This window comes from Psammomys obesus, unplaced genomic scaffold (assembly GCF_907164565.1).
Source record: "Psammomys obesus unplaced genomic scaffold, mPsaObe1.curated_primary_1811, whole genome shotgun sequence".
NCBI classification, from domain to species: Eukaryota; Metazoa; Chordata; class Mammalia; order Rodentia; family Muridae; genus Psammomys; species Psammomys obesus.
Window position 1 is genome coordinate 1,252,039 of NW_026594014.1, and position 21,779 is coordinate 1,273,817.

General features: G+C 55.6%; 1 protein-coding gene across 4 annotated transcripts; it reads right to left on the bottom strand.

Moving 5' to 3' along the window:
• Window positions 1–1,234: 1,234 nt before the first annotated feature.
• On the bottom strand, window positions 1,235–20,059 carry Uhrf1 (ubiquitin like with PHD and ring finger domains 1). Of its 4 annotated transcripts, none has more exons than XM_055617800.1 (17): window positions 19,950–20,059; window positions 18,318–18,482; window positions 12,298–12,540; window positions 11,295–11,455; window positions 9,777–9,992; window positions 9,143–9,246; window positions 8,859–9,069; window positions 7,227–7,350; window positions 7,043–7,150; window positions 6,682–6,786; window positions 5,643–5,749; window positions 4,275–4,434; window positions 4,046–4,183; window positions 3,689–3,809; window positions 3,416–3,561; window positions 2,551–2,655; window positions 1,235–2,366 (listed from the first exon to the last, which is right to left on the bottom strand). In XM_055617800.1, the coding sequence occupies exons 2-17, from the start codon at window positions 18,468–18,470 to the stop codon at window positions 2,220–2,222; spliced, it is 2,349 nt and encodes a 782-aa protein (XP_055473775.1). In that variant the 5' UTR covers window positions 18,471–18,482; window positions 19,950–20,059; the 3' UTR covers window positions 1,235–2,219. The 4 variants fall into 4 exon arrangements, with proteins under 4 accessions (XP_055473775.1, XP_055473777.1, XP_055473776.1 ...); XM_055617802.1 differs by lacking the exon at window positions 19,950–20,059 and adding an exon at window positions 19,115–19,143; XM_055617801.1 differs by lacking the exon at window positions 19,950–20,059 and adding an exon at window positions 18,702–18,955.
• Between the last annotated feature and the right edge of the window lie 1,720 nt (window positions 20,060–21,779).

Consider the following 21,779-nt stretch of genomic DNA (forward strand, 5'->3'; position numbering starts at 1 on the left):
TCCTGTTTTTGTATTTGATAGCTTTTTTTTTTTTTTCCAAGACAAGTTTCCTCTGCTAACAGACCTGGCTATCCTGGAACTCACTTTGTGGACCAGGCTAGCTCCAAACTCAGTGATCTGCCTATTTTTGCCTCTCAAGTGCTGGCATGAGCCACCATGCCCAGTGAGGTTTGAGACAGGGTGTCAACTACGGAGCCCAGGCCAGTCTTGAAGATCTTCCTATCTCAGCCACTGAAGACAGCCTGACAGGCTTATCCCGTTCACCCAGCTATGCCCCAGTGTCTTTAAAAGGTAACCTCACTGTTGGTGAGAGGGCTCAGTGCTGTGTAAAGGCACTTCTAGCCAAGCAGGGCAACAAGTTCCAACCCCAGGAACCACAGGTGCAAACTGGTTTCCAAAGTTACTTACATACTCAGTTTTTTAAAAAATTTTCAGTGTGTATGTTTTGTCAGGGTGTTTTGCATCATGCAGAACCTGCAGAGGCCGAGAGGGCATCGAATACCCTGGAACTGGAGTTGCAGGCGGCTGAGTCACTGCGTGGGTGCTGGGAACCAAAAACTCAGGTCCTTTGCAAGAATAGCTGGCGCTCTGAACTCTCCAACTCGATGAATTTAATTATCTTTAAAGCAGTCTCACCCCTGGGTTCAGGCCAGCTGCTGAGACTGCTGTGAGGACAGGCACCCCTGCTGAGCTCACCCAGCACCACTCTTCAGGGAGCCCAGTCCCTTCTCCAAGCACTGCCCGGTGCAGAACACAGGCACACCAGAAACCACAGGCCAAGGCCCTGTATAGCCCTCCCCACCCACAGGTGCTAGGGATTCTGGTCTCACAAATAAGGGCTTGCTGCCTCCCCCTATACATCGTTAACATCTAGTTTTTTACAGACCTGTGCTGCTCTCCGTACAACAGTAGAACCTTCTAGAACAGGGGCCAGCAAACTATCAGTCAAAGGCTTACATGGTAAAGTACTTTCTGCTTTCAGGAGTATAGTTTCTGTCCAATCTACTGGATGGTACTGACTACAGCAAAAGAGCTGTGTGAGTGAACACAGCTATGCGTGTATAAAACTTTATTTGCAAAACCAAGCTGGAGGCCAGCTGTGTCCTGGATGAGTGCCTTTATGCCCCTTTTCTCATCAGCCTAGCCTCTTACTCCAGTGTCTACAACAGGACCACAAAGCACTTCAAACACAAATATTCAAATATATCTGCAGAAAAACAAATTTATTCTGAGCTCTAAAATCTGAAAATATTGAACTTTAGAAAACATCCACATGGAATTTTGTTTTCTCCAATATGTTAACGATCTACAAGGAAAAAAAAAACACAAAACCAAAACATGATCCTTAAAACAGTGCTGTCCAGTCGCCTGCAGTTGTTGGGTCAGTTTCCATGTTTTACTGAGGTACAGCCTGCACACTTTGGTAAAGTCACAAGATACAAACGGAAACAAAAAGTAACCAATGAAAACACTGCACAGGCTGTAACTACAAAAGAAATTCATTGAAACCATTCATCCCATAAAAAAAAAAGAAAAAAGAAAAAATTCAGAAACTCTCAGTTGCTGAGATGGGAAGCGACAGTACACCTCAGACCCCCAGGACACCCAGCCAGTACACACCCCAGCCAGGCTTCTGAGGTGAGGACTCAACAGTTCAATGCTGAGGACAGTGGGAGGAGGGGCAAAAGCCAAGGCACAAGCAGCTTTGGCTCAGCTGGTCCCCTGGCCTGAAGCCACCGCCAAGTCCCGCTGAGGTAGTTGTCAGCTAGGTTGGCACTGGTTGGGATGGCAAGGCCAGGGCTGAGGTTGGCCCAGGGCCCTATGACCCCAGGACTCCAATGAAGGCCCTAGGGATGACTGCCCGGCCTTTTCAAGGATAGTTGCAGATTGTTCTAGGCAGCTGGTGTTGGGGTGAGAACTCCTGACAACATGACATTGAGGTCTGGTATGGGGCTGAACGGTTTCTTAAATCCATCTTCACACACACACACACACACACACACACACACAGAAAAAAAAGCAGTTTCTTTTTTCCTTCTCTTAGAGAATAAACTGCAGGCTTTGTATGAAAAGAAAAAGAAAAAGAAAAACAGTCCAACTGGTAGCCAGAACACAGGATCCCTGCAGGCGCCTTGGTTAACTGGCGACCAGGGCAGATGTAGGACAGACAACACCTTCAAGCTAAACCCACTACGATCTTGGAGCGGAGCCGCAGGGCATCACCGGCCACTGCCATAGCCAGGGAAGAGCTGGTTGAGAATGGTCTGCAAAGGCTGGTTCACCCGGGTCGGGGAGCTGTGGTCCAGTTCGCATCGACAGGCTGGACAGCTGAACACCTGGGCACGGAAGGACCTGTCCAGGCAGTCCTGCATGAGACATAGGCAGGGTGAGGGGACAGCTGAGCCTGGCCACACAGGGCTTCCATCTGACCCTCAGGCACCCAACTCAGGACGAGCTCAGGTTGGTGGTCCCTGGCAACAACCTAGAGGCACCTGTCATGAAACCCCGAGAGCAGGCGGTAGGTCTGGAAGCCTCTGCCCACCTCCTCACCTTGCAGACATTGTGTTGACACACGGTGGTGACAGGCCGGAACACCAGCTCCTGGCAGCAGATGCACTGGAAAGCCTCCTGCACCTTGTTCAGGAAGACCTGGTACTGGAAGGCGGGAGTGGGAGAGCACACTTCCATCACTCTTGCCCCAGCCTCGAGAGAGGGGCTCCACCCACCCAAGCCTCCGCAGAGCCTGAGGACTGTGCAGGCAGGCAGGCAGGGAGAAGCCACAAAGGGACAGACAGCAGGACCTACACGCAGACCCTGACCAGCGGGCCTCCCCAGGGCAGCAGCAGCCTGGCAGCCCAGTGTCACAGCCTTGCTAATGGCCATGGAGCGAGGTAGGCCCTTCACCACACACACACAGGGACTGTGATCTAGGAATACCACTCCAGGGACACTTAGGCCAAGCACATCAGGGGCTAAGGGACATCTACACAGGCAAGCCACAGTGGCACCACAGCAGATAAATGGCAGCAGCCCGTGCGACCCCAATGGAAGGACAGCCACCAGAGAAAATGTTCTATCCAGGGAATATTAATTACTCCAGCGGGAAAGCGGGCCTTCTGATATCAGCTCCAATACAGACGAGCCTCAGTGATGTGAACCGCCACACAAAGACAAAGCTGCAGGGCCCTCTCCCAGGAGGCCCCTGGAGGCAGAGCCACAGAGGAGGAGGAGTGCTGGGGGCCAGAAACTCGTTGATGTTAAAAAGGGACGGAGCTTTGCTGTGGGGACATGCGAGTGCCAGCGACAGCTGCTCGGCCACAGGAATGGCGGTGTGCAGCCACACCGGAGTGCTGCAGCGGGCTGGGGCGCGACCCCTACTCCCGCCTGCCCACAGGAGTCGGTCTCAGAGGCTCACCGGCCCATCCTGAAGGGAGCTTAGCACGTCATCCCACAGCTTGGCATTGCTCTTGTCCTCCTTGATGAGGTTGGCCTGCGGCGCTGGGAGCGTGTACTGCTCCAGTCTGCTCCTCTTAGACACACGTGTGCTGGAAGTGGCCGGGCCTGGGAGAGAAGAGGTGGCAGAACGAGGCCTGTGAGGAGGAGTACAGCGGTGCTGGGGAGCGAGTCAGACATGTAGGACGGATGGGAAGTCAGGATGGACAGGAAGTGCAGACAAGTGGGCTCACACCTGTGGACTTCCGCTTGCATTTGCCTGTCTTGGAGGATGAGGGTCCCTGCTCCAAGGCCTTGGCCGTCCGCTTCCTGTTTTTCTCCCTGTTAGCCAATGCCTCCAAGTAGCCTTCAGGGTACTGAACGGGGAGGGGTGGGAGGCAAGAATCAGGACTCAGGCCATCCTGCAGGCTCAGTGTCATCAGCCAGCAAACACTGTAGCCCATGCTGGCCTTGAACTCACAAGGCCTAGAAAGCCTACGGCATGCAAGTAGACCAAGTGCCCTCCGTCCCAACTCCCACCGTGATGGACACTAGGCTCCAAAGAAGACAGCAGCCCCTGACACCTTGACTGCCAGGCCCCCAGAGCACCCACCTGCATGGTGAGCCCCAGCTGCCGTATGCGCTCCTTGCCCTCCCGGGTCCAGGGCTCAGGCTCCGTGTCATCTCGCCGCAGGAGGTAGCGCCACACCAGAAAGCCGGATTTCCCCTTCTCTGGCCAGTACTTCACCACCTGCAGAGGAGGACAGCGTGCTGGGGCAGTGTGGCACAGGGACCGGGGCGGGGAGGGCACGGCTGAGGACTCGAGCGCGCCCTCGGCTCACCTTGTAGATGCCATCGTAGCGGTTCCCCTCGGCGGGCGCGTACTTGCTATGCTTCCCGCCCTTCATGTTTCGGACCACACGCACTGGCTTCCCCTGGCGCCAGTCACTGGACTCCGCTCCCTTCTCATTGATTGGGGTGTGGCAGTTGAGGGCTAGAGCCCTTTGGGGAGACAGACAGACAAGGAAAGTCACAACATGGCTCCCCAGAGAGGCGCACCCTGGCATCCACAGATACGCAGGGACCTCATCCACAGGACAGAGGCCAGATGCTGCCAGAGGCCGCCGTCTGATCAAATGTCCCCAAAGGGCGGAGGGTGTACTGCAACCAGTGGTTAGAGCACTGGTTGTTCTCAGAGGGCCCAGTCTAAGTCCCAGCACCTACACGGGAGCTCCAAACCCGGAAACCCAGCACCCTCTCCCAGCCTCTGCAGGCACAGGGCTCAACTTGATGCACGACACTTGTGGCCAACAGACTCTCCCTGCACGTGCACCCGCACATCAGAAGACGGCGGCACTATGGATGGTTGCCAGCCACCATGTGCTTGCTGGGAATTGAATTCGGAGCACTGGAAGAGCAGACAGTGGCCTTAACCGCTGAGCCATCTCTCCAGCCCAAAATAATTCTTTAAATGTCCCCATTAGTCCTTTTGTTGATGGCTGGATCCCCAGGGCAGAGAGAGCCACAAGGAGTGATGGAGGCTTTAAGGGGCAGGGCCTGGCAGCACTTAAGTGTGGGACTCCAGTGTCCTCTCCATTTTCACGCCCTGCCCACGTGCCACACACTTCTGCCATGTGATGCCCCCTAGAGGGGGCCTGCAGGCAACAACAGCTTGTCTAGATAGCATGGGGTGCACCCTAGCCAGGAACCCTGCACCTAAGCTGACAAGCCTCAGGACTTCTCACAGTAACAAAGCTGGGGGCCCATTACTGTAACAAAACCCTCTCCCCTCTAAACCCCTGCCCTGGGAGATCTGAGCCGCACCCTGGCTGCAGTGGAACAAAAGGCAGGAGATCCTGCCCAGAACTTTGCCTCCACACTGAGATGATATGGGACACAAGGGTATTCACACATGCAGACAAAACACCCATACAAAGAAAACAGCTTCTGCAGCCTTCAGGAAAGATGTCTGCTTGAATGAGCCTGAGTCTAGAGCCCCCCATGGTGACCACACCGTTATCTGACCCCTTCACTTGGGAGGCAGAGGCAGGTGGATCTCTGCGAATTCCAAGCCAGCCTGCTATACAAACTGAGACTGGCTCAAAACTCAAACTTAGGTCTCTGGGCAAGAATGGAGAAGGAACCTGTGCCTCCCTTACCTTCTGCCACACAGGAACATGGGCATACCCATGGCACAGGGGCCAACACACCTGTTGGTATTGGTGAGCTTCTGGTCAGAGGACTGTCCCGCGGTGCGCTTGTTGCCAGAGAGGTCCCGGCCGCCACTGCCCGTGTACGTGAAGAAATTCCCGTTGTCCTGCAGTGGGGAAGGCGGCTGCGTGAGCCCTCGACATGGGGCGAGGAAGCCCTGCCCGATGCATGGAGGGCGAGAGGGTAAGCCCCAGAGGCAGCGAGAACACGGCAGGCTCAAGGCACAGGGAGGATGAAGGGGCAGTGGCACACAGCAGGCCCAGAAAGCCACACAGCCACCTCATGTCCCCTCAACAGAGAATCCAAGCACAGCTGTTGAAATGGCACTGAGCCCGTTCCAATGTGAAGAGACCTAAGGGTCCCATCCATGCCCTGGAGTCCCCAGGGTTGTCACACCCATGGAAAGAGAAAGGGAGGACAGTGCGTGCCAGGGACCGTGTGTGAGGAGGCAGCCTCAGCACCAGGAGGTGCGCAGTTCTAGAGGTAGATGGTAGTGGCACCTGACATGTCTTCAGGTTGCTGAGCTGCATGGAGTGCTCCCTTTGCCGAGATGGGAGGGCTGAACCCCGCCCTCCCCACCACGGGTGCAGAATGCTCGCCTCACCCTGTGACTGATTTCCCGCCTTCCCATCCTACCCCACACAGCGGCCAACCAAGAAGCCAGCCCAGCTCAGCACTTAGCTGTGGCATCCTCAGAGCCAATTTTATCTCCTTGTAAAACCAAGACTTACTCCTGTGGTTAGAGGTGACACACCTCATGACATCTTTCTCAGCAGTGTCACTGCTCTCGTCTGGGGACACCGTTAGGTCCGACAAAAGGGACCGAGACCTGCTGACAGCATGAGCTGGCAAGGCTGGCCAGCGCTGAGGGCGGGCCCCAGTGTGGAGACAGGCAGAACCCCTTCCCAGCTACCCAGAGGCAGAGGTGACCCCTGACAGATCGGTGGTGGAGGGGAGAGCTAGAGCAGAGAGGCAGCTGAGGAGGGGGACAACGTGGCGGTGAGGGAGGCACGGTGAAGGAGGCAGGCGCTTACTTACCACATCATCCTCGTAGCCGCCGGCCAGCACCAAGGAGTAGGCGCCATCGTTGCTCCGGCCATGGATGCCCGCCACATGTGGCCGATGCACACCAGACTCGCTGACCTGTGAACACCAACAAGAGACCTGTGTGACCTCCTGGGGACGGTGACCCTCTCCTTGCCCCAGGAGGACAGTCTCTGACAAGGGCACACAGCCAAGGGCCAGGAAGGGGGAGTGTGACGTCACGCCGCAACCTGGCGCCCTCTCGAAGCGGGCACATGCCTGAACCCCACTCAGCAAGCATCTCCTGACCCCAGCACATTTGACACAAACTCAACAGAGTAATAACTGTCTGGAACCCTGTGGGGTCAAAAGATACCTGGACTCTGAAGCGCCACATGGTGCCCACGGGGACGCCGGGGATGGGCCCGAAATGGTTGGCGGGCACGATGGTACACTCCGTAGTGCGACCTACACAGGCCATGCCCTGCCGTGCAGAAAGGACTGTGTGAGCACTGGAGAGTAGGGACAGAGACAGAGACAAGACGGGATGTGTGCCTCACCTTGCCCCAGTCCCGCCTAGAGGAGGAGGTGGCCGACGCCATCTTTGCCTTCTTCTTGCTCTTCTTCAGCTTTTCCCCTGCTTGCACCACCTCGCTGGAGTCAGTCCGGCAGCTGGGGCAGTACCTAGGACCACAGAAACATCACCTGCATGTGGCCTGATGCCCAAGTGGAAGACAGAGTGTCCCTGCCCCAGACACCACACAGGCCAGACACAGGGCCACACAGCTCACATGGCCATTCAGAACCAAGGTCACTAGAGTCAGTTCAGAACCTTGGGCCCCTGGGCAGCTGTGGATATGCTCTACCATCCATGTACAGTCATGCCCAGCTGGAGGCACATGGCAAACTCCAGGCCGGACCATCCCTACTGTTGGAGAATTTCTAGAGGACATGAGCATATCTAAAGCCTTCCGCTAAGAGCCCTGCCTGCAGAAGGCCAGTGAAAACAGCTCAGCACATAGAGGCTTGCCAAAGTCTTTTTTAAGAACCCCACAGGGAGCCATGGTGGCACACACCTTTAATCCCAGCACTCAGCAGGCAGAGGCAGGTGAATAGCTGAATTTGAGGCCAACCTGATCTACAAAGTGAGTTCCAGGCCAGTCAGAGCTACAGAGAAAACCTGTCTTGAAGGGGAAAAAGAAATAAAAACAAAACAACAAAAAAAACAAAACCTAAATCTCCACCCCCTACCACTTTAACTTGTAAGAATTTAAAACTTCAAAGCCAGGCAGAGTGGCTCATGCCTGTATTCCAGCCAGTCAGAAGGATGAGACCAGAGGCAAGAGGGCTCCCAGTTAAAAGCAGGCCTGGGCCATAAAGTCACACCCCGTCTCAAAAAGAACCACCCCTGACCAACCCCCCCACCCACCAAAAAAACCCTCAAGAACCGGGCTGGAGCAATGGCAAGTAGACTCGGGGACACTGGCTGCTCCTACAGAGGTGCAGGCCTTGGTTGGCACGAGCGTTAGGCTCACAATCACCTGTCACTCCAGCTCTGGAAGATGTGCTGTCTCTGGCCTCTCAGGGCACCATGCTCACTTGCACACATACAGGTAAGTATTAAAGTCCATTTCAGGAAATCAAACAGAAAAGGACGGGCAGTGGGGGCGCACACCCTTAATCCCAGCACTCAGGACACAGAGACAGGTGGAGCTCTGCGAGTTCTAGGGCAGCCTGGTCTACGGAGTGAGTTCTAGGACAACCAGAAGACACAAGAGAAAGCCTGTGTGTGTTAAAAATAGGCACATGCCAATGCTGAGTAAGGGAGCGGGCATGGGCCATGTGACAACACCCCTCCTCCCTCAGGTTTCCCATCTGCACAGGGTCAGACGACCAAGAAGTGGCCCCTGTGCACACCCGTCAGGAACGCAAGCCGCACAAATCACCGCCACACAGCGGGCAAGGGCACACAGCGGAAGACAGAGAGACATGAGCCATACTCCCTGAGCCTGCGGCCAAGCTGACAGTCAGCAGGTCCCAGTCAAACTCCTATCACTGCTCCCCCAGCACTGGGCTCCCAGGGCCATGTGACGGCCACACACCCATTTTGATTTGAGTACTGGGATTTGAACTCAGGACAGCAGAAGTGTGCAGCAAGGCTGAGCCGAGCCACCTCCCGGCCCGCCACTCACCACTCCGGCTCAGGGGGGACGCAGGTGAGTGGCGGCTGCAGGCAGTACAGGTGGAAGGCCATGTCACACTCGTCGCAGAGCACCTGCTTCTCGGGAGCCTCACGCCCGCCGCACACATGGCAGGCGCACTTTCGACATGGTTTGTTCTCGTCATCCTTGCAGTACTGGCAGGACGGGCCGCTCGTCCCTGTGTTCCGGAGTGCAGGAGGGGCTGCAGCAGGCCACCATGCCACCTGGGACTGCCACCCTCACCCAGGCACACTCAGGGCCCGACCAGGACTCACGTTGCGAGGGGCTCCCGATCAAGGGGCTTCTTTCATTAGGGAGCTCGATCTTGAAGACTTCATCCACGAACATGATCCGGCAGTCGTTGAGCTGAGAGTCATTCCTGCAGAGCAGTCCAGAACATTCCAACATTTGTGGGGCTGCTGAGGCCGGAGGGTGGATGGCCAGAGCGCAGGTGGGCGCCCACCCTTAGGTTCCCAAATGTGGACACTCCTCTGGCACACACGTGTCATGCCGGCTGGCGTGTATGTCCAGGAATTCTGTCCCTCCCTCTCATGTGGCCACAGCAGTGCTACCTTTTGCGTGTGGCTTTTATGTGAACAGCAAGTGCCCTTACCCACAGAGGCAGAAGTTTAAAGAGAGCCTGGGCAACACAGCTAGATCTGCCGCTCCCTAAGTGAGACAAATGTCCTTGGAACCCAGGGGGTCCCTGTATACACACAAGGCCACTGAGCACAGTTTGGCAAGGCCTCCAACCACTCACCCACCCCCTCCCACATATGGGGACAACATGGACAGACAGAAGGAAACATCCAGAAAGCCAAGTGTGAGGGCCTCAGAGACAGACTCAGCCAGGGAGCTGGTGGGAGAATATGGAGGACATCAGGGTCCCTGCCCGAGCAGGCCACTCACAAGAGCATGATGTTGCCATACAGTTCTCGTGCCGTCCTGGTCTCGCGCTTCCGACAGATCTCAACATCATACCAGAAGCCGCGTTTCCTGGGGTAGTCCACGTTGTAGTTGGCCATTACCACCTGGCCCACCTCCAGGTCCTGCCAGGGGACCAGAGTTCGGGCACGAGCACGGACATCCTTGGCCTTGACAACCTCCACTCCATGCTCTGGGTAGCTGCGAGCAAAGGCCCAACGTCAGATCCACCAGGCCGCCACATGCTGTCCCTTCATAGGGCCAGAGATGTGGTAGCACGGGGAGCCCGGTGTTTAGGCTGGTGGTCCAGGTATGTGGAACATGCCCAGATGTGGCCTCCCAAAGTGCCCCAGTCCCCAGCCCGGCATCTAGGGAGATGGCCATGTGAGGCTTTTGCAGCAAGGTGTACCTGATAGAGGAAGGACAGTTCTCGGCTCTCATGAGGGGAGTGACAGAGGGGAGCACATGGCACAGACAATGGCCGACACCATAGAGAGGTGGTCACATGCCCAGGAACGCCAAGTCAGGGCTGTCCCGGGGGCCAGACTTTCAAAGGCAAAGACAACGTTTCTCCACATCAGCGCAGAGGGCCCACCACGTGTGGAGGCATAGAGACCACATACTAGACTGCAGCCACAAGTGATTATTTCACAGTGCTCTGCCAGCTGCTGCCAGGTGTGATCTCTGGGCAGCTATGCCACCTCAGATTCATGAACTTTCAGGTCCCTCACTCAACTCAGCTCAGCAAGCATCCTCTGTAAAGGACTTCACAGTAAATGGCTATTTCAATAAAGCTTTATCAACAACAAGGAGCAGGGGACACGATCTCAGAGCTAAAACAAGAAACTCTCAACAAGATGTCAATTTATGCTTCTGGGATCTGCACCATTTATTCTGTCTTGAGGAAACCATCCTGGGCAGGTGAGTGAGCCACCTAGGCCATGGACAAAACTGACAGCAGCCCTCCCTCCAGTCAAGGGCTAATGCCAAAAGCTGTATATGACCAGGAGCTCAGCAGAGCTCAGCAAAGCCATGGGGAGGGGCCTCCTCCACCTATTCGATGCTGGTCTTCTGAAAAAAAGTACTGTGGCCTCCCCAAGTCAGGAGGAGCTCCTAGACCCAAGGACGCAGACACTGCCCACCTGAGGCCTTTCATCATCACCCGTGACACGGCACAGGTGTCCAATACCCACATGGAACCTGGACCAGAGATGCTCTATTGTCCCAGAGACCAAGACCGGAGGCCCTCCCATGAAGGTTGGGATCAAGGACACGCAAGAGATCTCCACGTCCTCACAGACTGAACAGAAACAGATCATGGCCAAGTGCCTCCTGGCTGGGCTCCTAGCGCTAGCAAGCCTAGGTAGGAGAAGAGGGCACTTCGTCTCAACAGTCCCAAACGGAAACGAGGAGACTGGGATGAGCCAAGGGCAGCCTTCTGTGGCCCCCCACCCTTGTCCCCTGGCAGCAGCCACTGTGCCAGAGACTCACACTGGTACTCACTCATCATATTTGATGTGGTACATGATGTCATCCTCCAGGCTCATTACGGCACTGGAGCTGCAGGGCTCTTCCAGAGACAGGGCTCTCTTCTGTACCTGGACCACCTGGGCCTCAAACCACGCGCCCAAGGTGTTGTCACGCACGTCCACATACTCATTAACCTACGGGAAGCAAGGAGGCTCAGAGGACTCGGCAGGGCAGGCACAGAGTCAAGCATTTGAGTTGTGGGGTGCAGGGGCACAGCCCAGCACAACCAAGAGGTTTCATTTGGCTTTGGTAGTACTGAAGCCAGGGCCGCACATGCCAGGCAAGTGTGTCTGCATCCAGCTCTGTCTCCAGGCCTCACTCCGTAGCCCTGGTCGGCCTCACACACTCAAGCATGCTGCCTCAGCCTCCAGAGTACGGGATGGTGGGTGTGAGCCGCCGTGCTGTACCTGGCAGCAAAGACTGGACTATTCCGGACAACCTAGCTCAACAAACACCCTGTGCAGGAGACTGTGCTGGTGGCTGTGACCCTCTCCAGAGAGTTTATGATGGCACACACAAGGGCCACGTGGTACTACGGCTCTAGGTGCTGAGCCACATCCCAAGGCTCGATACACTCCAGGCTGGGAGCTCCGATGTGACTCTAGATCCTTGGGTGAGAAGTGCAGATAGCAGCAGGAGGATTGAGTGATATAGGCAGAGGGTGGTCCTCATGGAGTACCGGTCAGCCTATCATCTGCCAGGTTTCCCAGGGAGGCCCAGCCTCCAGTTTGTCAAACACATAGACAGAAGTTTCAGCTTGGCAAAATTCCCTGGAAATAGGTGTGAGCTCAAAATGGCGGCTACCAAGCCAGCCATAAAGGTGACACCTGCAGGTATGGACTGTAGTGGTGTCACCGAGGAGCCCTAAGCGACCCGGGCGGCTGTCAGGCCTTGCCAGGGTTGGCTGTATGTATCTAGGCCGGGGCAAACCCAGAAAGCCCTTGTGACATCTCCACACAGCCCTAGGGAGCCTCACCTTGTACAGCCCCAGCTCCGTGTCCTCCCACACACTCTTGTCATCCCCTTCAGCAGCCCCTTCGCCATGCATGGATGATTTGTCTGACTCACTCTGGCCCACACCGTAGCCAGAGTCAGAGTCTGAGAGCTCCGAGTCCCTTTCCTTCGTACTGAGAGGTAGTGCCAGGCTCTGGCGCACCAGCAGCTGGATCGTGTCATTGAGGCGCACGTCGTAATCGAAGAGTGTGTGACCATCCTCCATCTGTGGGGAAACCCAAAACAGACGGTCCTCCACAAAGGCCTGGCATGGGGCTGGGGCGGGGCAGATGGGGAAGAGAGAGGCCAGCCGAAGCCCTGTCCCAGGCCTGGGCGCTCACAGGTGCTCAGAGCATTGTCAACACCCACAGAGGGCACAATCCCTCCATTCTGTGGGTGTCCAGCGTGGGGACCCTTCCAGAGAGACTTGCTAAACTAATACTGAGCGGGGTTCAGGGATTCAGAAAGGGTCTCATGTAGCTCAGGCTCATCTCAAACTACTGGTCCAGGGCTGGAGAGATGCTTTGGAGGTGAAGAGCACTGCTCTTCCAAAGGTCCTGAGTTCAATTCCCTGCAACCACATGGTGGTTCACAACCATCTATCATGGGACCTGGTACCCTATTCTGGCCTGCGGGTGTACATGCAGACAAAACACTGTATACATAATAAAATAAATCTTAAACAACAACTCCTGGTCTTCCTCTCTCCACCTCCCAAAGGCTGGGAAGACGGGCAGGAGGGCCATAGTCAGTATATATGGTGGGGACTTGGTGGTTGGGTGATGTCGACAACAGGGTAGTTCCTGGCACTGAAGTAGCTGTGCTGGCCACCAGCAAGCACACTGCAGAGCCCAGGAGGCCCGGCAGGGACAGATGGAGCCCTATGTCTGGGTCCAGAGGCAGCCGGGGAACCCACAGCACAGTGCCCAGAATCCTTCCCTAGGCTCTCGTTCAGTCTCCTGAGCAGCAGCTTGCACAGACTCAGCAGCTAGCCAGGACCCCACAGTAGTCCCTCCATGGTGAAATGCGCACCTCCTCAATGGAGGGCAGAGGCCTTGTAGGTGTTGTAGGCCACAGCCACTGGAAGGAGTCACCCAGTGTCTTAAGTGGGGGGGGGGGGGGGGGAACGGGACCCTATTGTCATGCAATGAGCTCTTGGGGTTGAAATCCCTGGAGAGGAAGGTTGGCAGGCTGATGGTAAGGAGAGCAGGTCTGAGCAAGCCAGGCTGGGGACTACAGGAGCAGCAAGGGCTCCTAGTGTGAGAGAGGGAACTGAGGGAACTCTGGAAGGAGGAACAGAAAAGGGGCTGTGCGGGAACTCCGAGGGCGGGAACTCTTCGAGAACACCCGAGAGCGGGAACTCCGAGAGCGGGAACTCCAACTCCGCACTCCGAGTGCGGGAAATCTGTTCCATGCGGGAGTGAGAATGGACTCTGCGGATTCTCCGGAACAGACCCTGGGGAAACTGTGCATGGGGAAGCAGGAACGGGGAGGAGGGGACTCTGCAGGAACTGTACAGGCAGGAACTCTGCACGAAGGGACTGGGGGGAGGGGCAGGAAGGGGACTGCGGGAACTCTGCACTCGGGAACTGGAGGGGGCAGGAACAGGACTGCGGGAACTCTGCACTCGGGAACTGGGGGCAAGGACGGGGCTCTGCACGCGGGAACTGGGGGGGCAGGAACGGGACTGTGGGAACTCTGCACACGGGAACTGGGAGCGAGGGCAGGAACGGGACTGTGGGAATTCTGCACAAGAGAACGGAGGGGGGGGAAGACTGCATGCAGAAACTGCATGCCACAGCGAATTGGGGGCAGGGATGGGACTTTGTGGGAATTCTGCACGCGGGAATGGACTCTGTGGGAACTGGAAACAGCCTGGGAGACTGTGGTCAGCAGCCCATTCTGCCTGTGAACACAGGCATACATTGAAGGCCAGGACTGCACCCCACCATACCTGTCACACAGCACACTGGGACCCTGCGCCACAGGCCAGACTTAGATGGAACGGGGAATGGGAGAAAACACACGTGGCAGTGCCCACAGCGAAGCAAGCCCTTCTGCACATGGACAAACACTACTGTGTGCCGTCCACACGGCACGCTACTCAGCCACCAACACAAGCACACCTAGGAGTAGTGTGAGCAGCGAGACACTTGACACCCATGGACAGACAATGCCTACAATGCCATGTGTATGATACAGACACAGACACATGCCCAAACGGTTTTCAAATAGAAAGCAAAACGTGCTAGCTGCTGGGCCAAGGAGCTGGTGGCCAGGAGGTAGGGCCAGCAAGGTGGGCAACCAGAACACGCAAACCCCTCCCCACCCAAGTCCTGCCACCCAGAAGCCCACCAGGCTGCCCCAACCATGGTCACAGTCTGGGATGGTAAGGGCAGCCCCACTCAACAAGCAGGCCAGGACGTGGCTGGGACTGGCTTGGGGCAGCTTGGGGCAGACTCCCCAGGCGGCTCTAACTCCTAACTCACAAGGCCGGTTGGGCAGCTTCTGAACTATCCGGAAGAGGCCCGCGCTTACAGGTACACGCCTGCAGTGGCACGTGACAAGGACTGTGATAGGGGTAGCGGCCCCCATCCACCTAACCTGCCAAGTGGCTGGCTAGGAAATTCAGGAAGCAGGTGATCCCAGGCTCTGGCCATCCTTGAGACCATCTGTCCCAGAGGACAGGACACTCTAAGAGTCTACTCCCACTCAGTGACCTCAACATCAGCTGAGCCCACCACTCAGCCCTACCTCCTGCTCATGTGTAAGGCTGAAGAAAATGAAGGCCAGGACAGGGGCTGAGGAGGCACCAGTGTGCACAATGGGTCAGACCCCACAGCATAAACCAGATGGCAACACAGGCCTGTCAGCCCATCTCAAGTAGAAACAAGAAACTCAGGGTTATCCTTGGCGACACAGGGAATCTGATTACAGCCTGAGCCACATGGGACCCTTTACCAAAATAAACAAAGGCTGGTGAAATGGCTCAGCAGGTGAGCATTTGCCCTAGGAGCCCAGGAGCCCACAGTAGAAAGAACTGTTTTTTTTTTTGTTTTTTTTTTTCTTTTTTTAAGATTTATTATGGGCTGGAGAAATGGCTCAGAGGTTAAGAGCACTGGCTGATCTTCCAAAGGTCCTGAGTTCAATTCCTAGCAACCACATGGCAGCTCACAACCATCTATGGGGAAATCTGATGCTGTCTTCTGGAGAGAAGGAATACATGCAAGGCAGAACACTCTATACATAACAAATAAGTATAAATCTTTTTTAAAAAAGATTTATACAGCATTCTGCCTGCATGTATGCCAGTCTCACTATAGATGGTTGTGAGCCACCATGTGGTTGCTGGGAATTGAACTCAGGACCTTTAGAAGAATAGCCAGTGTTTTTAACCTCTGAGCCCAAGAACCTCTCCAGCGAACTGACTTTCAACACTGTCCTTTGACACATACATACATCAACGTGCATGTACACACAATAATAAATTAAAAAATCCACAAATGACATGTTCAGGCAAGACTTCACTATGTTACCCAGGCTAGCTTTGAACCTGCAACCCTGACTCAGACTCCTGAATAACTGATAACAAGAGCTACAGCCAATCTATTTCCTCAAGATGGCTCTGGTGGCTTCTGTCCACACTATGGGAGGTCCTCTGTGCCTGCAGTGAAGACGATAGGGACCCTGCCCTACTTGGCTCATTACATGATCTTGGTGGCACCATGACAAGTCATTCTTACGAGACAATGGTTCCCAGGCCACTGCTGATGACTGCCATGCAGGCCTTGGCCCAGCCACTGCTCCTGCCATGCTTTTGTGGGGAGGGGGGGAGGTTTCATATAGCCCAGGCTGACCCTGGACTCCACAAGCAGCGGAGACTGCTGCAATGACAGGTGTGGTTTACAGGGTCCTGGGGTGAATGTTGGGCGAGTGCTTGACCAACAGTCAACACGGCTGATGTCAATCACCCATGAGAGCAACTGATGTGAGGGGTGAGGGAAGTGAACCAGGAACTACTGGGTGATTTCTGGGGCAGTGTCAGCAGTGGGGAACCCAGGCATGGAAACAAACACCCTGAGTCTGCATCACCCTATGGGAATGCTGGGCTGACATCTGGTGCCTCCATCACCAGACCAGGCCCAGCTCAATTCACAATGGACCCATCATCACATGCAGCAGCCACCGATAAGCCAAGCTTGTTATTTGGGACATGAAAGGTAAGTTGTCAACAAGCAGAGAGGCGTGGGACTCAGCAGCAGTAGCCTAAGGCCTGCCTGTGCTGAGTGCACTGAAGAGAGCTGTTTCCACGGGCAGTTTTAAGACAGCACGGGTCTGCCAGACACATCTCTGTGCTGCCAGGGGCGCTGCCCAGTCCCCTCCCACATACCCGGCACTCGCTCACGGGCGAGGCGGGGCCAGCATCCCAACCCTCTACACCAGCTAGCGCCTTTCAGCTCTCTAGTCTCCATGGACGCAGGCAGCCAGGCCACAAAGAAAAAGAAGGCTAGTGCTGTCTTAACTTTCCAGAACCTTCTGGAAGAATGGCCTGCTTGCATGGTTTCTGTTGCTATCAAACCATGAAAGCAGGCTTTCCCCAGCTCTCCGCCTTCCCCACCTCCCAAGCCTGCTGTGTCCCAGTAGCCACTGCAGCTGGGGAAGTTGCGTCAGAAACCGGAAGCCACTGCCTGCTCCCTGACAAAGCCAAAGCTACAACATGGAGAGCGCTATAAAAAGGGAACAGGCAGTAGCCAGGCTTCCAGGTTTGTTAAGGGTTAAAAACTGTGAGGCTGGGCACTACTTTAATCCCAGCACTTGGGAGGCAGAGGCAGGTGGATCTGAGTGCTACAGAAACCCTGTCTCCCAGTAAAAACAAATTACAACACTGTTCGGGAAAACCTTAACAAGTATTTCCACCAGTTTGAGATGGTCCCAGATTTGCTAGAGGACAGAGGTAGCCGGCGGAAAGCCAAGGGGAAAAGGCTGAATCTGTGCGCTCACACAGTTCCCAGGAGGCATCCTGGCTATGGAGTGAAATGAGTGGCAATCGAACCCAGTGCACTAAAAATGCCCCACCTGGAGCAGTCACACCCCTCCTGGGGTCAGAGAGGGTTATTTTGATTCCTAACACAATGCCATCACCTAGGTACAGCCAGCCCAGGAAATAAAGCCTTTGATCGACACCAGAGGGCGGCAGTGCCCTGCCCAACCACAAAGGCAGGTAGGTACAGGCCACAGAATCAAGGCGACTACAGATCTACGGTGGACCCTTCTCTGCTGGCTGCAATGGCCCCAGCTCTAAATGGACCTCAAAGGCACCTAGCCCACACCAGAGACCCCAGCGCTGGCACATGCTGCTCTCAGCGTCGCAAGACACCAGTAAAAGAAAGCCCAGCCAGGTGCCAAAGATAAAAAAGTCCCAAGTGCAGGCAGCTGGGCTACAAAAATAGCTATTTAAAAGGACACAGAGCGCTGGAGGGAGAAGGGGCAAAGAGGTGCAACAAAGGGCACCCACTATTAAGAGCCACTAGCCCAATTTTCTTCACAAGCCTGACAAATGAAACTTCTAATTGTGAGTTAAGTGAATCCTCCAGGGGGGCTGATGTCTCATGGGAGCAAACTCCAGGCAATTAGGGTGGGTTTCAAAAGGAAAACCTGGTCCCTCCCTTCTCATTGCCACCACATGAAGACTGTTGAAGAAACTTGAATCCAAAACCCCCTTGAGCCCTCTGCTGGCCACTTCCAACTTTTTCCTGAAGAAAAATGATTCAGAAAAGTTTAAAATAAAGAGGTACCAGGCTCCTCAGCACGAGGCCGGCTGCCTGCCTGGTGAGAAGGCCTGCCTTTGTTCGCCCTCCTCCCCAGCATCTGAGGCGTCTCTAAATTCTCCTTCCGGGACTGACTAGGGGGGTTGGGGGGGCACTCTCGCTTGGTGGCTTTGAGAGGCAGGGTGCTCGGAACAAAGCTGGGTGGGCGGATGGAAAGCTCTGGTGGCCAACTTACCTGTTTGCCCCGGTAAAACAGTCTCTGCAGCTGCGGGTCCACGTGAAACAGCTCCTCAATCTTTTTCCTCAGCTCCTGCACCTTGGTCAACCTGGACAGGGAGTCCACGGTGTGCGTCTCCTTCCCATCCATGGTTCGAACCTGGATCCACATGGTGCCGATATGCTGGAGGGATGGAAAGAGAAAGACAGGGAGACCCCGTCAGTGTGGCCTGCCAGGAGGCGGGGAAGTGGTGTACCCTCGCCCCAGCTGCTTTCTTTACATCTGATTGAGCTAAAGAAGCAACTCCCACAGTTAACCTCTTGGAGTCCTAGCCCCCAACACGGGCAGACGCCACCCTAGAGAACCAGGTGGCATAAATTAGGCACTTAATGTTTTAATAACCAGCGAGTGGGGCCAGTTGAGCGTGAACCGCCAAAGACATCCTGGGTGATCCAAGACAATCCACCACGTCTCCAAGAACGGGGGGAGCAATGTCCACGGCGGGGAAATGGCCCAAGTCAGGGTGAAAGCAGCCGCAGCTACTTTTATTCACTCGTTCACCCCATTCATTCATTCATTCCACGCAGTCTAAGTCCCAGTAGCGGGAACTTGCCAACTCCGAAAAGGACCGGAACTTAAGTCCCGGGACCGAGAACTCGGTCACAGAAGGACTCCCGCCACACACACACACACACACACACAACGCTAGAGAACCCCCCCCCGAAGTTCCGGGCCAGTGCCCCCCGCGCGTGCGCAGACCAGCCCCCCCGCCGTGGCCATGGCAACCGGCGGTCCCGGACCGGCCCCAAACTCACCTAAGTCCCAAGCGCAGTTGGCTGTCCTGACCTCCCCCTGGGACACCGACCCTGGCCTCGGGATGGCGATTTAAAGAGCAGGGAGGCCCGGAGCCCACGCCCACACCCTCCGACGCCGCCAGGGTCAGACCCCCAGAGCCGCGCCGTTTAAGTTCCGCCCTTTCCGAAGCGCCCACTGCTGATTGGCTCCTCCCGGCTACACGCCCCGCCCTCCCCGCACGCGATTGGTCAAGACGTACTCGGAGAAGCCAGGGCGCGCGAAATCCGACTCCGGCGCGACAATTGAATCGCTAGGAGCGCACGCGCGCAGGCGCGGAGCCGCGTGTACTCCCCAGCCGGACCCCACTCATTTGCCACAGACTTAGCTGCACCCAAGAGGGCCAAAAACCGGTTTTGAGTGGAGAACGCCTCTCAATGAATTCGTTGCCCCTTAACGAATACAGAAGCACGCATGCGCGGTGGTTCTCTGCACTGACCAGAGCCACGCGCGGGAAAGTCTTGCCAAGTTTTCGGGTGTAATCGTATGCACGGGACCAGAGGAGGAGGCTCAGCGTGGAGGATACAGTTTGGATTTCCCTTACACATGATGCGGGGCCACGCGTGAGCGATGGCTCTCTGTAAATCTCACCCACGCGCGGCAGTTTTGCCAAGTTTTGCAAAGCCCCCCCCAACCCGAGCAGTCAACGTTATGCTATTGGCCAGAAAAGGGGGTTAGCGTGGAAGGCAATTAGGATCCCCAAAAACAAGCCGCCGCAACCGCGCGTGGAAATGAGTCTTTGCAGTTTTACGCAGTGCCCGGCCGCGCTGCTGAGTGCTCACAGCCCGATCTACTCACCTCTCCCGCGGCGGCGATCCGCACTCTCCTCTCCTCGGCTCTAGATTAGGGCTCTGGCTGGATGACCCAGGAGGGAACCGCGTGAGTGGCCGAAGACAGTGAGCCCCAGAGCGCGCGATCCTTCCAGCTGCTAGGGCTTTTTTTTTTTTTTTTTTCCCGCGAAAACTCAGGGCGTTTTTAGAAGTGTGCACAGGCAACTACGGCAGACTCTGCCACCCCAAGGGGGAGGAGGGCGGGCTCTTGATTCCTGATTGGCTGGCGCAGTGGCGGGAAGCAAGAAAGAGAGTGGGGCGTCCCCACCACTGGGGATCTACCGCACCCCTGGCTCCACCCAGCGGGCCACGGACTTGCCCTGCCGCCTGTGAAGTTTACCAAGAAGGCCCAGGTCCTCCACCAGGCAAACCTCATAGGAAACCGGGGGTACCCCCGCGGAGAGACCCCTGTCCCCAGGACGTGCCCATTCCCTCTCCGCTGGACAAACTTTCACCTCTCCATCTAAGCAGCCATGAATCTATGTCCATATACCCCAGAGGGACTTGAGTACCTCCCACCAGACAACCTGTACCCTAGATTTGGCCTAAGCACCCCAGGTTCACTGGGCACACTGAGTCAACGCAAGGCAACGCAGCTGGTGGGCTCCCACACGACCCACCCGCAGGGCTTCTTTCTCCCCGCCTAGCTTTTCCCGCCTTCTGCAAGCTGTCCAGGCGGGCAGGGCCTCCCTGCCCCCTCCACTCCGGCCCGCTCATTCTGACTATTCTTGGCGGGCACTCAGAGCTGGGCATCTGTGCAGTAACTGATGGACAGAGAGAGGAGGGCTAGGGGGCCCAACCGAATGCAAGGTACACCCTTACCCTCTGGCGTTTGGGGGTCTCTGGGGAAGCAAATCCTCCTCTAGGAACCAAGGGAAAATAAATTAATAAATATAAAGCACAATTCCAGGTACAAACACAAGTCCTGAGGTCTCGGAAGTGACCAGCAGCCACGTGAGGGCTGGAGCAGAGGCACTTCCTCTGAGGAATGCGGAGGATATGTTGGGTGTGGAGAAGGCTTGGGGTGGGAGTGGGACAGGAGGAGGTCTCTAGGCTGGGATAAAGAATGAGTAAGACTTCAGAGGCCATGGAAGGACTTTGGTCTCTGCCTTCTCTACCTTGGAGGCCTTAGAGGAAAGACTTCCCATTTGTGTTTAACTGTTTTTGTTTTTGTTTTTGTTTTTGTTTTTAGAAACAGTCTCACATAGCCCAAGCTAGCCTCCAACTTGCTCAGTAGCTGAACATGTCTTTAAACTCTAGAGCCTCCCGCCTCCACCCTTCCTAGTTCTGGGCTAGCAGGTGTACCCTACCACACCATAGTGATGATGAAAGATTTCCTAGGTAAGCACCGCCATTTTCCGAAGTGCAGTCCCACAAGACCGACAAGACAGACCGCAGACAGGGAACAGGGTCTTCTCGTGGAGCCTCAGGACATCTGGCTCAGGCTAGTGTTCTGAAACTCACTACATACCCCAGGCTGACCCTAACACAAGTTTCCTGCCTCACAAATGCTAGGATTAACAGCATAAGCCCCAAAGCTACTAGCTATTTATTATTATTATATTATTATTATTTGGTTTTTCAAGACAGGGTTTCTCTTTGTTTCCTTGGCTGTCCTAGACTCTTGGTAGACCAGGCTGGCCTTGAACTCCCAGAGATCCACCTGTCTCTGCCTCCAAGAGTGCTGGGATTACAGGTGTGCACCACAGCACCAGGCTTAGCCCTTTTATTTTAAGGTTCACACAAAGTACAAAGTTGCCCCGGCTGTCCTTGAACTGTTTTGAGCTTGCCTCAGCCT

Excerpts from the sequence above, each read along its gene's own strand:
- Uhrf1 (XM_055617800.1), bottom strand. The coding sequence starts at position 18,470 with ATGTGGATCCAGGTTCGAACCATGGATGGGAAGGAGACGCACACCGTG. Across the intron at positions 7,351-8,858 it reads GTCCCCCCTGAGCCGGAGTG|GTACTGCCCCAGCTGCCGGA; the intron begins GTGAGTGGCGGG and ends CTGTGGTCCTAG. Across the intron at positions 2,367-2,550 it reads GTCAACACAATGTCTGCAAG|GACTGCCTGGACAGGTCCTT; the intron begins GTGAGGAGGTGG and ends TGTCTCATGCAG.